General features: G+C 45.1%; 1 protein-coding gene across 1 annotated transcript; it reads right to left on the reverse strand.

Moving 5' to 3' along the window:
• Positions 1 to 6,612: 6,612 nt before the first annotated feature.
• LOC135830554 (uncharacterized) lies at positions 6,613 to 8,102 on the reverse strand. Its single transcript, XM_065342795.1, has 2 exons — positions 8,072 to 8,102; positions 6,613 to 7,427 (listed from the first exon to the last, which is right to left on the reverse strand). Exons 1-2 carry the CDS (start codon positions 8,100 to 8,102, stop codon positions 6,613 to 6,615), a joined length of 846 nt encoding a protein of 281 aa, XP_065198867.1.
• Positions 8,103 to 16,475: the final 8,373 nt, after the last annotated feature.

A 16,475-nucleotide genomic window follows, 5' to 3' on the forward strand; every position in this document is an offset into this window, starting at 1 on the left:
GACAGCTCGAGAATGGCGATTCAAGGCTGACAGAATAAGTACAGCTGACAACACAACCGTCGATCAGTCTGCACAATAATGAACCTCAACCCCCCGATACTTCCTCACTGTTCCCCAAACATTACTACTAACAGCACACTTAATCCATTAGCTCAGCCTTTTTACCCACTTTCACAGCCAACCGCAGGATCACAGCCTATAATGTGCATCAATGCCAGGTCCATTAAGAACAAGACTGCCGAGCTGGCTCACATTTGTTCCACAGTTAAACCCCTCATTGTTTGCATAACGGAAACATGGCTCTCTCCACAGTCGTCTTTCACGGTCCCTGGATATGACTGTTTTCGCCGAGATCGTCCGCCAGATGAAAACAGGTCAGCTACCGATGCCACCCATGCATATGGCGGCGTCTGTATCATGGTACGGTCTGGGATGTTTCCAAAGGTCACCCATCGATCTGACCTCAGTATCCCTCTCCTGGAAGCCACATGGGTGGAAATAGCCCTGTCATCTGCTAACATACATTTCCCAGAGGCGCCTCATGTGAAGAAGTTGGTTATTGGTGCAGTATATCGACCCCCAGCCCTTACTCCATCAAGTATCAACACCTTCTGCAATTCCCTCCAGCACTGTCTAAGTACTCTTAAGAACCGAACAACATCTATCATGTTGATGGGAGACTTTAATGCTAAGTCATGTCATTGGCATGGAACTACCACGGATGCCGCTGGTCGCCAGCTTCACAGTCTATTCGGCATGTTCTCTCTCACGCAGCTCGTAAATTTTCCAACACATGAGTCATTGTCTGGCATGGGGGCAGCTCTCGACCTAGTTGTCACTGATATACCGGACTCTATATCCTGCCTCCGTGCTACAGCACCACTTGGTCAATCCGATCATTCTATCGTGGTTGGCCACATCCGTACTGTACCCTGCCCAGAAATGCCCACATACCGTTCTCGTGATGCCCGTTCGACTCCCCTGGATGTCCCTGATTTTAGTGTATTTTCTTTGGATTCTCTAGACAGCAACACTGTCGCGAGTATGAATACTGCCATGTCCCACATACATTGGCCAGCAGCTTTGAGCCTGGAGAGGCGCGATCCTGACATATCTGTGGACAACTTTTACTCTATCTTCCATAACATCTGTGCAAGATTTCTGCCCAGGCAGAAGCCGCCGGCTGTCAAGCGTATCCATATGAACCCCCCCCTGGCTGACCAGTACCCTCCGACATCAAATAAAGAAAAAACGAGATTCGTATAGTGTTTACCGAAAGTTTCCCTCGGCTGACAACTTCGCTATTTACAGACGAGAGCGAAACGTTACTCGCAATATGTCTCGAACTGCCCATCGACTGTACATCTCATCCCTAAGTGCATCCACGGCAAGACCCGCATCACCAAGTTTATTCCAGTTTGTCCGGAAGCTTCGATCTCCCCAAGGCAACAGCAGAACGACTGTAACTCAGCTCTCAGTCGCTGGTACTCTATATTCTGACCCTGTGGATGTGGCAGATGCTTTGAACGAACAGTTTATTGGTTTTGGAACACAAGATGATCCTTCATGGAATGTGCCAGACTTCAAGCCACCCGACGCCCCATCACGTGGAAGAACTACACCTATGTTGCAAGATGTCACCACCACGCCTTTTGCTGTGGCAAAGCAAATCCGCAACCTTAAGACCCGAAAGGCTGCGGGAGCGGACGGTATTTCTCATGAACTCCTGAAACTATTTTGTTCCAGTATTGCATACCCTCTCAGCCTCATCTTTAACCTCACTTTTGCAACTGGTGCTTTCCCTGCTATTTGGAAACACGCAATTGTAACTCCGGTCTTTAAGAACAAGGGAAGTAAGCTCGATGCATCGAATTACCGCCCGATTTCGTTATTGTCAACAATCTCCAAGCTGTGTGAACGTATTATGTACAACCACTTATACACTTACCTGTCTCCTGTTCTACATCCGTCCCAGTCTGGATTCCGAAAAGGCGACTCTACGTCCTGGCAGCTTCTCAGACTTGTTCAATCGATGTCTTCTGTTCGTGAGAACGGCCATTACAGCATGCTATGTTTCTTTGATCTAAGCAAGGCCTTCGACACCGTATGGACACGCGGGCTCCTATACAAGCTGTCGCGCCATGGAATCCATGGTACTTGCTTCACGTGGCTCAGTACTTACCTGACGGGCAGACAGCAAAGGGTGCGTGTCGGCTCTGCTCTGTCTGCCAAAGGGCATGTACGGTCTGGAGTTCCTCAGGGATCAATCCTGGGGCCTCTCCTCTTCCTTATGTATGTAAACGATCTGGCAGAAATGGATCACACATCACTATATGCTGATGATACAGCACTACTTGTGACAGCACCCACTCTCCCCGAGGCTAGTGCCAAGTTACAGTCCAACATAGATGGCGTTATTCATTGGATGGAAAAATGGAAATTGCAACCCAACTCTTCGAAAACTGCTGTAATGTGTATCCCCCCCCAGTTGTTCCTGTGATCTATCTTCATTAGTAACCAGTCCCTTCACCTTTCCAGGCACCACAACCCCGCTCTGCATCGTTGAAAAACACAAGCATCTTGGCGTCATTATTGACCAACACTTAACCTGGAAATCCCAGATCGAAAATTTAGACAGCCGTGTTAGCTCAGTAATGGGATTTCTCTCATCACACATCACCCACCTGCACACCGACTGTCGCCATGTTATCTACACATCTTACATTCTGCCTATTTTTGATTACTGCTGCATAATTTGGGCTGGCATTTCTAAAACACTGATTGCTCGACTCGAAGTTATGCATAGGCGTCTTTTGAAAATATTATTTCGGCTTCCTCGCCTGACTCCAAGCGCAGACTTATACCGCCTTGCTTCTGCTGTGCCGCTCTCGGTCCGCGTGCGTTTTTTGGCATGCCAGACAATTCATAAAATTAAGCTGGGCATTGCTCCTCTTCATGCTCTCTCCTGCCTAAGCTGGTTTGCTCAATCTCAAGACATGCGCACCAGAAACTCTCTCCGCTTCCCTATTGCGCGGTCTGCCTCTATGCAAAAATCTCCTCTCTTCCTTGCTTACCGCCATTGGTCTCTCCTCCCACAACATCTAAAATCCTGCCAATGTTACAATACATTCACACAGCTACTGCAGAATGCAACATACTAGTTGATATCCAGCCCTGCCCTAGCTTCTTTTGCTTTTCAGTTCCCCTTTCATTCTTGGCTTTCCCCCTCTAGCTGTATTACCGCCATGGCTGGCTATCGCCCACATCACCATTTCATTGGCTAGTGCCACGTGATTGTGAATAAATAATAATAATAATAATGTCTTTCGATGTACCGGTTTCTCTCATTATGCGTGCAAAATATCACAAATGCATATTGTCATTGCGTTGCATAGCCAATATGCTACCAAATTTCAGGCACCAGCCTGGCAAATTGCTTTCCTCAAACGTTACTCAAACGAGAGCTTATACATTATAGTTAGTGTAGTAAGTATCTATTATTGCACGGGTGGTGGCGTTCCTGCGGATGCGGAAAACTGGGCCTTTGACCGAGTCTCACGCGAACCGTGATTTTTTTATATAATAAAGAGGTCAATATATGAAATATAGAATGAGTAAAAGACCGAGGTCCCCCGAGGTCTTTTACGAGGTCTATATTTCATATTTTGACCGATTGTGAGGGCAATACAAGATTTATCGCGACGTGGCGTACCTAAACTGTTTTTAGCTTTGTTTTAATAGGAAGAAAGGAATACTATTGTAATAGTACATAGTACTGTATGTACATATGCCGTTCACATTGGACATTACTTCTCTCTGAACAGAAGTTTTCAGTTGTCACTTGTAGTATGTTCCCCGAGTTCTTTGACTGAGAATCTGACAGTTTGGGTTCAAATCGCAACACTTGGCTTCAGATTTTTCTTCTTTCAGTTCTGATTTTTTTCTAAGTTTAGGAAAAAGTTCTAAATCCTCAGGCTAAGTGGTCAATGATAAGTGGTCAATATAAGCAGTCAATATATGCTGATATTTGACCGCTTAGAGATCACAAGCTTCTGTGGGGGTCAATAATAAGAGAGTGATAACAATTATTACTACGAAAAGGCGACGAGGAGACAATAACTTTATTAATGCGATTAATAGTATAAGTGAACCAGACATTACAAAATGATGAATGAGAATACATGTATCTAAAATGGTTGTTCCTTATCGATTTTCTTGAGACTATCATCAGGGAAAATCGTCTCACAATAGAGGCTATACGGAGAAACAAACGACTTATAGGTTATCGGATAGTGGGAAGTATACAAGGTGAGGTGTGAAAAAACTAAAGTGGGAGAGAAGACGAAAGAAATTAGAAGAAAAGATGTGAGAGTGTTCTGACGGTGTGAGCTACTACAAAAGGTGAGTGAAATGAAGGCGTGGAAGCAAGTGAATGTGATAGAGTGAGGAACTGTGAGGTGTAGGTGGCTTGTATACTTCCCACTATCCGATAACCTATAAGTAGTTTGTTTCTCCGTATAGCCTCTATTGTGAGACGATTTTCCCTGATGATAGTCTCAAGAAAATCGATTAGGAACAACCATTTTAGATACATGTATTCTCATTCATCATTTTGTAATGTCCGCTTCACTTATACTATTAATCGCATTAATAAAATTATTACTACATTCTTCAGAATTCATACGAGCACCTTTTCCTTGTTCTTCCTGTGTGTATAGGTCAGGCATTTATGATTGTTATTTCAGCTCTTATTCCTTGCGCCGCGCGACTTCTATCACGTCCCTACTGTGCTTTTAAAATCCATTGTCCTTGTTCCTTTTATGTTGCCTGCATTTCACCTGACGAGAAGGCTTCAAAGTATACAAGTGAAAACCTTCCGAAAGCTGTTCAAGAAACTGAAGCCTCTCCTTCTACGTATAATAGCATTAAGATTCTTAAAACACATACATGTACAATGTATATGCCTGTAGATGCCATTGCAATGAACTACATGCTGAAGTTCATTATTATTGAGTCCAGGAAAACAAATACCGCATTATCTCTATTACAAGCGCAGTCTCTTGTAGAAGCCCAGTCTCTATTATAAGCGCACTCCAAGAGGGCTTCCAAGATATACAAGCCCAGTCTCCAATATAAGCCAAGGGTCCGGACTGGTTGAAAAAATATAAGCGCTGGGCTTATAATGGTGATAATACGGTACATGTTACGTACCTGTAGGCGCCATTGCAATGAACTACACGCGGAGGTTCGAACCAGTACTCACCAATGTGAATTTACGAGCTCGCAAACCTGATTCCATGATAACTAGTGTTAGAATTTTGTTGGTCCGGCCAACCTGAGCGATCCCGCCACCCTGTACGACCATACCATGGCAATCCTAGGTACTACATCATGGACAGTAAAACCTGGTTTAAGCGACCACCCCACGGCGCAAGCAAAAGCGGTCGTTAAAGCCCGGTGGTCTGCAGAACCAGGTCCCACAGTGTCTGTGCGGAAGTGTCCGTGCATGGAAAATGGTCGTTAAGAGCAGGTGACCGCTAATCCCAGTGGTCGCTTACACCAGGTTTTACTGTATTAGTATGTGATGTTACCTACATGTACATGCGCTGGTACAGGTACGCACATATTATGATGTGTGTGTGTGTTTGTGTGTGAGTGTGTGTGTGTGTGCATGTGTATGTGCGTGTGTGTGTGTGTGCGTGTGAGTGTGTGTGTGTGTGTGTGTGTGTGTGTGTGCGTGTGTGTGTGTGTGTGTGTGTGTGTGTGTGTGTGAGTGTGTGTGCGTGTGTGTGTGTGTGCGTGTGTGTGTGTGTGCGTGTGTGTGTGTGTGTGTGTTGTGTGTGTGGTTTGTTGTGCAATTGGACCACATAGACGCGGCATAGACTCGTGCCCAGCTGGAGTTCATATTTTTTTGGCCCATCCACAGTGATGCTGCATAGTGCCGCAACAGTGAAGTGTCAGCAGTGTACCTAAAGTGGGTCGAGCGTTTCGGCAGGTCGTTCTTGCAGTAACACGAATGGCCTATTTCAAATGTTGATAAGACATGGAAAGGTAGGACTTTCCGCTGTGCCACTCCCTTGCTGGGAGACAGTGTTGAAAGGTGCTGAGAAACTACAGCAACGACCAGTGGCGTGGGACGTGGACGATCACTGTATAAGCGTTCTGCAAACGAAGATGCGAGAGATGTTAGATGATGTTTGGAGTGCAATGCTGTGTGGCAGCTAGGCTCCGGTGGATTGTGCTTGCGAAATCATGGAATTAGGCTTTCATGGATTCTCGCATTATGCTCGCCAAATCTTCATATTATGCTTTGGCACGCGGGGATACATATTCACTTTGTTGTACTTATGGAGCCTCAAAGTTCGGAAAATTGTGCTTTTTTCGTACTTGTGGCCATATTATTATTATTATTATTATTGCAAATAACGCTGAGTAATTACATGAATGCATAAAAACCAGCATTTGCTTCCGGGAAGGATTCACAAACATAAGACAAAAACACCATCAATGTAACTGCACATACGAAAAGCAGCTTCTATTGTCAAGTTCGAGTGGCAATGTCAGAAAGACGGTAGACTGTTCGTGCACGATGTTCACCCTGCAGGGGATAAGTCAAGGACGCGGCTCGGCAGAGGAAGATGAGTGCCGCGGGGTGCCATTCCACCGTGACTTATCCCCTGCCAACTGCCGCAGCTGATTAAGGCCTCTAAGCGTGCCCAGGCGAATGCCGAGTCGGGCTAGGCAGTCCTGAGAAAGAGCTGAGAGGAGAGTTGTCCTGGGTCGGCCCAGTCGACCGCGCAGGCTCGCAGTGGCTGAAAACTCTAACACGCGCTGTGGGGGAGAGCTCTTCTGCATTCTCAGTACGTGACCAAGGAATTCCCAACGCCGTTGGTCAATCTCGAGCGAAATTGGTGCTGAGCCGCAGATGTCGTACAGATGCTTGTTGGTAATTGTGTTCGGGAACTTAACGCCAGCCATTGTTCTCAGATGCCTTCGATGAAAGGTGTCAATCCCTCTGGTGGTGGCATCTGTGAGACCCCATGTCGCACAGTTGTACAACAGCACTGGCTTCACATAGGTATTGTACAGCGCAACTCTAAGCAGTAGTTGATGCTTGAAGAGTGCGTACAACGAACAGAATGCCTGGGTTGCTAGGGCCTTTCTGGCTTGGACATCTTGCGCTGAGCCTAGCCGTGATCCCAGCGACTTCGCATTTCTCCATGCTTCGGAACCACGCTCCTCCAGATCATCAGCCAGGTATATCTTTGTTCGTTCAGTTTTGAAGGTATTAACGGTGAGGTTATGGCTTGGGAGGGTCTCTGCACATTGATCATGAACGTCCTCTAGCTCTTGCTCATCAGTTCCAATGAAGTCTAGATCATCCGCATACTGCAGTTCAGGTGGTAGGATGTCGTCAGGAGGGGATTCTTGTGGCCATAAGTACAACAAAATGTTACATGAGTATCCCCATACCAAGGTGCCCCTGCATGCTATAGATCAACATGGAAAGAGAAAACATTACTTCTTCTCAGTATTCATCAGTTGACTTCTTTTCGAAAGATTTTTCATCGTCAAATTAGTTAGAGTTCCCTTTGAAAAATATCATATTCAACTGTCTTCGTGATTGCCATACTCGTCCAACCGATGTCACCCTCACCCTGCGAATAATCAGCTCATATCTCCCGTAGCTCCACCTCTCCTTCCATCATGACCGAACATCAACAATACCTCTTCAAGATTTGTTTAATCATTAGAGCAATATCCATAGCCTTAAGTGCTAGTGCACAATCGTGGCTGCTAAAATCCAGACGTCATGACTTCGTAACATGCATAATATACATGTACATGTAGGCGGAGTTTTGAGGACTACCCGTCACTATCTCATCTGCCCCAGGATACTCCTTAGTACCTGATAGAGGATGATTCACTCGCATCTTCTGCTACATGTACTGTATGAAGGTGAAAAAGAACTTTAAAGAAGACGAGTTCGAGCATACAATAATGTATTGCCTTGATTTCTACCCTTCTTTTCCATTGAAAACACATTCTGAATGACCGCCGAACCCTTTACCATGCAGACCACCATCACTGATCAGGTGCATTCTACACAATTGTGTAGCTTACATACTAGAACTGTGGTACAATCATGTAGTTATGCTTCAACCTCCAAAGGGATGCCAAATTATGCTCCAAATTTTCAACCACAAAATTATGCCAATAATTATGCCGGCATAATCCGCCGTTGCCTAGTGGCAGCACAGTTTTATTGTGATTCTAAATACAGCAAACAGTTGACGTGTCTTCCCTCCATATTCGAAGTTTTAGGACTACATACTAAAGGCTACAAAGAACTACTACTTCCTCCAGCGATGGTTCTACAAGGGACTGCGCTGACGACCCAGCCAAGTACACAGTACTATGGTCCAGTTGATTCGCATGTTGATGATCAACGAACTACATCATTACAACTACTCCCTGTTTTCCCAGTTCTTGGTGTCGCATGCTAACCTGCTCTTTATGATGACGCAGTGTCCAATGTAACGTCATTAGGACCATAATTATTTGACCTTTCTGGAAATATTACTATAATCGGAAAGCTCACATCCGAGCCCTCAAATCGTTTATTTCGTTATTGCATCATTCAATGTACCAGTTTCTATAAGTCTGCATGTAATATCGCATAATATTATAATCAATCTGCGGACAGCATGCTGTTTCGTCTTTTATGGACTCATCAGCGCAGCACAGAGAAAATGAAGCCCGCGGGGAGGGGGGGGGGGTGATACCACATATGCTTAATAATTGTCATTGTGTTGAACAGCCAATGTGCTACCAAATTTCAGGAACAAGCCCGGAAAGTTTCTCTCGTCAAACAGCGCTCAGCCGAGAGCGTATGCATTACAATTAGTATAATAATTCACAGGAAAGGAGAGAGATTATAATTATAAAGTGCCAGTTCCCTCTATTCCTGGACTGACCCTTTGAAATTTGAAGTTCTCCCAATCCTGATAATAATAATCATAATAATAATAATGTAGAAGAGAAAAGGACATATGGATACGAGTTAAGAGTAACTCTCCATCACTGTAACATGATACTTTATACAGTCAGAAAGTGCAATAACTAGGCACAAAACTGACAGAGTACTGAAACATTCGACGTCCTGACACCTAGCTTCAACACATCTCCGTAGCGCTAACCGACAGCCTTCCAACTTGGAAGGTTCAAGGTTATGGAAAGACCAAAGAGGGGAAGGCAAGCGCAACGAAAACAAGCAGAAGCTACAGTCCCAACGGAACAAAGAATGTCGATTGTTACTGGACGATGACGAGACCAGTACGATATTTGACAAAGCGGTCTAACTACAATTCGAAGCAGCAAAGCAGCACACCACCCAACTTGGGTGGGTCATAAATATGATGGAGAGTTACTCTTAACTCGTATCCATATGTCCTTTTCTCTTCTACATTTATTTATGGCTCAACATCCGAACAATAATAATAATATCTTTATTAGGATGGTGGTGGTGGTGGTGAGAAGGAGAGCTCTGTGCCAGAACTTTGCAGCCTAGAGAGCGTGTGTGGGCAGGCGTGTGTTTACCACCATATTGCCAGGTGTGCCTTAGCCACCATATTTATTCTCCCAATCCTTTAAAAATATTTAGTGTAGCAAAATACCAATACATTCCTTAGAATTCACCGCGAACCTTTTCGTTGTTCCTCCTGTGTGTATTAGGGTCCAGCGGATTCTGCCGGCAGAAAAATTGGCAGAATTCAGTACTTTTTCTGGTAGATTTCATGCATGTTTGGTATGTGGATAAAGAAATGGAGCAGAATTCGAGGAATTGCCCGCCATAAGGTTTGTATGGTTCTGCCAATTTTACTGCTTTCGAGCAGAATCTGCCACCTTTTGGAGCAGAATCCGCCTGTCCCTAGTGTGTATCGGCCACACATTTCTTGTTATTTTTTCCAGCTCTTCTTCCTAGCGCTGGTTTTTTCGGCTCTCTACTGTATTTGACTTTTCCTCATTATACATTGTGTGTGGGTCATGCATGTATCGTTGTTATTCCAGCACTTCCTCCTTTTTTCTTCTTCCATCCTCCCTCCTTTCTTCTTGTGTTTTTGCTCAAGGCTCTTGTACGGGCAAAAATACCATCTTGATCAATAATAGAAATGCAACTAAAATCCAAAACAATTTAAAAATGTAAAGAACAAAAAGAACCCAATGAAAAGAACCCAAAGTTAATGAAAAGAACCCAACCAGCCGCACACGCAGCACACGGGAGGGAGCAGCATAAATAAGTGAACTTCCTCAAAAAACGTGAAATCCATGAAATCCTTCCTTTTTTCTTCCTTTTCCTTTTTTCTTCCTTTTCCTTTTTTTATTCCCATAACCTTTTAAAAAAGGTGTTCGCATTCACTGACGAGTGTATTTCGCCATGTGCATGAACCAAGCAGGTGTTTGCCATCCACACATCACGCAGCTTTTTAGAAGGTGCAAATAACCCGTGCTCACAGAGCCTCCAGACTGCGACTTCAACTGCCGGTTGACGTTTTTGTACAGATTTGGCTATAATTATTCTGAACACGGTGGTGTGTGTATAGCCGGTGTCTCGTATAGGACATGTCTAGGCGGCTGCGCTCAGTAACGTCTTCGCTGCAGTAGTTCAATGCCACTACAGTAGTACTCGTGATCTGATTCCTTTCTTAAGATTTACTGATATGGCAGGTTAGAACTCTGCTTTACTGGCGATTTCTTTTCGCGTGAAGATCAAGTAGCAGTTTCCAACAACCTTCTGTGTTCCCCTTAGTCGTAGCGAAGTATGATTCGCACTCCATAACTCAGAAATGGTCTCGCTGTAGCTGAGACCGGTTTAGCACGGATGTTTTCTCACTACAGATACACTAGAGATCTTGTCCGCTCTGCAGCGGCTATTCCCCTGAACGCCATGCACATCAATACGATCTCAGCGTGGGTCCTGCTGCTTGTTACTGAAGCATTGGTGAAGACTTCTGGAGGGCATGGAGATCATATTTATCGGGAAAAGGAGATTCTAAAGTCTAGTTTGTTTCATTCGAGAGAACTAAGGCAACGACCAGCAGCTCGGCACGCCGATGATTTCGACGTGTGCAGTGGATTACGCTCGCAGGCCTCAGATCGGGATTGCAATAAGGTGAACCAACAGAGAGTAAGTACGTGTTTGATCCTAACCGTTATGTTATGGACGACCAGGAAATGTACGGAGCCAGGTGTCCGCACTGGAAAATACGACCAGCTGATGTGCTTCGGTCTCGCACTCTTGGCCACCAAATGGACCCTGCTCCATAGAATGCAATGCCGAAATGTTCTGCCGCGTGGCTTGAATACAACACAAGCACAATTGAAATACCTTGCGCGAGAAAGTCTAGCGATTTGCCCCCTCAGACCCGCAGAGTGGCAACCCACAGATCAACAACTAGCAATGATCAACAGTAGTCGCGTTGTCTGCTTTCATGCTTCCGACAATGTTCTGGGTAGTGCGATTCGCCACTCCGCCCTTGCTGTTTCGCGAATACCCTATTTGATAATAACGAAGGGAAAGGCAATTCTGAACTCTGCGTCGCTGCCTTGCTGGGAGAAAGACTTAATATCGGCTCAGAAACTATACCAGCGACTGGTGAAGTGGGACGTGGACGATGACTGTATTCAAATTCTCCAAACCGTCATGCGAAAGATCATAGATGATCTGTGGACAACAGCATTTGAGAATGATGGACCAGCCCATTCACTCCTCGCTGGTGACCTCGCCCTGAATAGAAAACTGTTGGTACTTGCTCGTTCCGTCGTGAGCATATTGAAGCGACTAGCGCCCACAAACTCCGATTATTTCCTCCAGCGGTGGTTCTACCCTATGTTCAAGCGTCTGCGTAATCGTGCAAGGCAGAGCAAGCTATACAAACGGACAAGCGCCCTGGCACCTAGCTGCAAAGGACTGCGCGGACGGCCCAGCGAAGCACACAATACTATAGTCCAGTTGATTCGCATGTTGATGATCAACGAACTACATCATTACAACTACTCCCTGTTTTCCCAGTTCTTGGTGTCGCATGCTAACCTGCTCTTTATGATGTATTTACAGCTGTGTCCAGTCTAGGACCATGTTTTCAACTTTCTGAAAATTTAAATTCATAATTCTGAAAGCTCGCACCCAAACCGTGAAATTGTACATTTCACTAATATTTCCTTCGATGTACCGGTTTCTCTCCTTATACGTGTAATATGACATACTTGGTCCGCGTCAGCGATATTGTCGCTTATCTTTCAGCTTTGTTTATATGTCACCAATGCTTACTTGGCAGCCCATTTCATCCCAGTACCGGTTTCTCTCCTTATACGTGTAATATGACAAGTATGCATAATTATTGTCATAGCGTTGCATAGCCGATATGCTACCGAATTTCAGGCACCAGCCCGGCAAATTTCTTTCCTGAAACATTACTCAAATGAGAGCTTATACATTTTAGTTAGTGTAGTAACAATTATTACATTCTTCAGAATTCACATGTGCACCTTTTCCTTATTCTTCCTGTGTGTATAGGTTGGTTGGTTGGTTTGGTCAGGCATTTATGGTTGTTATTTCAGCTCTTATTCCTCACGCCGCCACTTCTATCACGTCCCTACTGTGCTTTTAAAATCCATTGTCCTTGTTCCTTTTATGTTGCCTGCATTTCACCTGACCAGAAGGCTTCAAAGTATACAAGTGATCACATTCGGAAAGCTGTTTAAGAAACTGAAGCCTCTCCCTCTACATGTACGTATAATAGCATTAATTCCTGTAGCTATGCAGAAGACGTTACTTCAGTAACGTCTGGCGCTAGCCAGGGTCCACACAGCTTTAATTCCCGTGGCTATGCAGAAGACGTTACTTCAGTAACGTCTGGCGCTAGCCAGGGTCCACACAGCTTTAATTCCCGTAGCTATGCAGAGGGTGGTGATCCTAGAGGGTGGTGGCGTTCCCACGGCGGATGCGGAAAACTCGGCTTCCAGCCGAGTCTCACGCGAACCGTGAAATTTATTTTTTTATGCAGAAGACGTTACTTCAGTAACGTCTGGCGCTAGCCAGGGTGCACACAGCTTTAATTTGGTATTTGTTTGTTTGTGTGTTTGTTTGTTTGTTTGTGTCACGCCTGGCGCTATCCCGTATCTGTCCCGTATCTGTGACTACAAAGGCTCTACAGGATTGTACATAACAGCTGTCCACAATATTTGCGGGCTCCTGTATCTGTCCCGTACCGTACCAATATTCGTCGTATTATGTATACGACTCCCTGATGTAGAGGGAGATTTGGAAAGAAATAGGAAGACGAGGAGGAAATTAAATTAGAATAGACGCCGAATAGGTGATAGGATGCGTCAGCATAAACAGCGTCAGCATAAACATACATGTACTTTGGAAGAGAGATCGCGTCGTCTCCAAAATAAGCGTGAACGAGCGATTCAGCGCCGGTCACAGGAAACGTCGGAAGAGAGATCCCGTCGACTCCAGAACGCCCGTGATCGGCAGAGTCCGCCGGTCCCAGGCAACGTCAGGACAGACATCCCGTTGAGTCCAGAACGCCCGTGATCGGCAGAGTCTAACCCGGTCCCAGGAAACGTCAGGACAGACATCCTGTCGAGTCCAGAACGCCCGTGATCGGCAGAGTCAGCGCCGGTCCCAGTGAACGTCAGGACAGACATCCCGTCGACGCGCAGAAAAACTAAATCTGCAGCCTCTTTTGCCGTCGGACAGGATACGTATTATGGGAGACTGTAAAGTTATGTAATGTCCAAATTTCCACGTGAGCAGCAGGTCACTCGCGTTGATTTTTCGACGTGCGAGCCAAATAACGCGAGCTGAACTTTCGCGTCGCAGACATCCCGTCGACGCGCTGAATAACTAAATCTGCAGACTCTTTTGCCGTCGGACAGGATACGTATTTTAGGAGACTGCTAAGTTATGTAATGTGCTCCACAGGCAACCATGCATTCGGCGTCGTCATTGGCTCAACAGGTCAATGTACATGTATTACTACAAAAAGGCCAGAAAATCCGATTACTGTACACTGTGGTTAATCAACTAATTTTCGCTGGCGATTTAATTTCGCTGATTTCGCCGCTTGGTACCAACCGGCCAAAGTAAATCACAGGGCAAAGTTTGTCATATAGGAAATTGATGCATTATTGAGCAATGGATGCATGTGAGAGCAAAAATACCTATCGATTTCAAATTTGACGTGAAATTGCTCGTCACGTCGGAAATAACGTGCATCTTAACCTCTCTAATAGAGAGGTTTCTATTTCTCATCAGCCAAAATTTGTTGATTTACAGTATAAGGAGATAAAAAGAAAAGAAGGAGCAAACCAAAAGAAGATGATTATTAGAGAAATAACAATCCGCAATAAATTCTGCAAATACTTTTGCCTCAGTTCTTATAACATGTACGATGAGCTAGGCAAAAAAGCATAAAAGCATAGCGTAGGGCCCTGAGCTTCCAAGCTCTCTCGTTTGGTGTTTGTGTGTTTGTGTGTTTGTGTGTTTGTGTCACGCCTGGCGCTATCCGTATCTGACGGCAAAAAAGCATAGGATGTTATAAATTTTTCAATTCTCCTATTTTTTCAGGCATATCCTGGGATTCGAACCCGCACTATCGCCCTACATGCATTCCCCCATACACTTCGCATTCATACCCATTCTTCCAAGTTGCTTCACGTTATCTTGCGTTTGAAAGCCCTATTTGAATATTGCGGGCAGCTGTATGTGGCTTCAAATAATTATATATATTTTTTTTCCAGTGTATAAAACAATTTTACAAATATCCACGCAAAACGAAAGCAGAACGGTAGCCAAAAATAATAATTTAGTGCGAAAATAAGAAAAATAAATAATAACACCCGAAAGCGCTAAATACAAAATCAAGAAAAAGGGAAATTATAAACCATGTAGCGCTAATGTGCACCAAATAATAAGTTAAATGATAATAAAGCCGAGTGAAAAACACAAGAAATCATAACAAAAGAAACAAACTAATAATACGAAAAAAGAGTAATAATACTAATGGGAGAACTCTCATAACATCGATTGCAGGAGTCTGTTCAAGGAGGATCATTCAGTTATCGGAGCCTAGCCTCGGCAACCACGAGATCTACCGAAGCAGCTGTGACGGAGGGAGTGAAGATCGGACGACGAGCTCCACGTAGGCAGGCAATGCAGGCACGAAGAAGCGCAAAGCTTACCCGGCAGCGGATCCATGCCATTACCCTGGAGTAGGGGTCCTGGCACTTTTCCGATAGCATGTCAGCAATGCGCTTGTATAGCGATGTCGCTGACTTCCCCATGCCTCCAGATGTGGAGAGAACGACGGGGCAGAAGGAGCCATGCTCGACTTCACAGACTCGCTCCTCATAGCAACGCCGTTTCTCTCGCTCGTGACGCTGGTAGCTGGAGGGGACTGAAGTGGTACGGTTTGAGCTCGCAAACGGGTTAAAAACCCTTACATCAAAAAAGGTGCGATCAAACCGTCCACCCCAGACACCACTCGCAGCTATATCCAGCCGCGCTTGAGGGTTGGTGATGGCAGAACGATGCCTGAAGGATTCGCCAGTGATAGGTTGCAGGTGTGGCTCGAGCACGACACTGTGGGCAACACGCTTGAGGAGAGACGCCGTCACATCACGAACCTCATTATGCCGGAGCGAGGGAAATCCTCCTCGAGAGCACGACAGAGCATGGCAAATGGTGAAGGATTCACCACAGGCACAATGTGTTGGAAGATGAGATGGAGTCCAACCATAGCTGTATGTGGCCAGCTGTGTTTGATGGTACGGTACGGTATGGGAGACGGTGTCGTATTACCCTCGATCGTACCTGTCCCGTACCTATCACCTACCGTACCGTGCCATCAAAGACGGCTGGCCACAATGCATATTCAAATAGGGCTTTCAAATGCAAGATCACAATGTGAAACAACTTGGAAGAATGGGTATGAATGCGAAGTGTATGGGGGAATGCATGTAGGGCGATAGTGCGGGTTCGAATCCCAGGATATGCCTGAAAAAAAAAATAGGAGAATTGAAAAATTTATAACATCCTATGCTTTTTTTGCCGGTAGATACGGATAGCGCCAGGCGTGACACAAACAAACAAAATGTATGCGAAGTGTATCGGGGGATGCATGCAGGGCGCGCGATAGTGCGGGTTCGAATCCCAGGTTATGTCTTTAAAAAAAAGGATTTTTTAAAAGAATTTATAACATCCGTATGCTTTTTTTGTCTAGGTCATCAAGGCAAAAAAGCATAGCGTAGGGCCCTGAGCTTCCAAGCTCTCTCATTTAATCCGAGAAAACACATACATCCATGTAGATGCCATTGTAATAATCTGCATGCTGAAGTTCCAATTATCGGGTCCAGGAAAACAACTTTAAACAAGTACATGTTACGTAGCTGCAGGTGCCATTGCT

Source organism: Sycon ciliatum, unplaced genomic scaffold, assembly GCF_964019385.1.
Source record: "Sycon ciliatum unplaced genomic scaffold, ocSycCili1.1 SCAFFOLD_2117, whole genome shotgun sequence".
Lineage (NCBI taxonomy): Eukaryota > Metazoa > Porifera > Calcarea > Leucosolenida > Sycettidae > Sycon > Sycon ciliatum.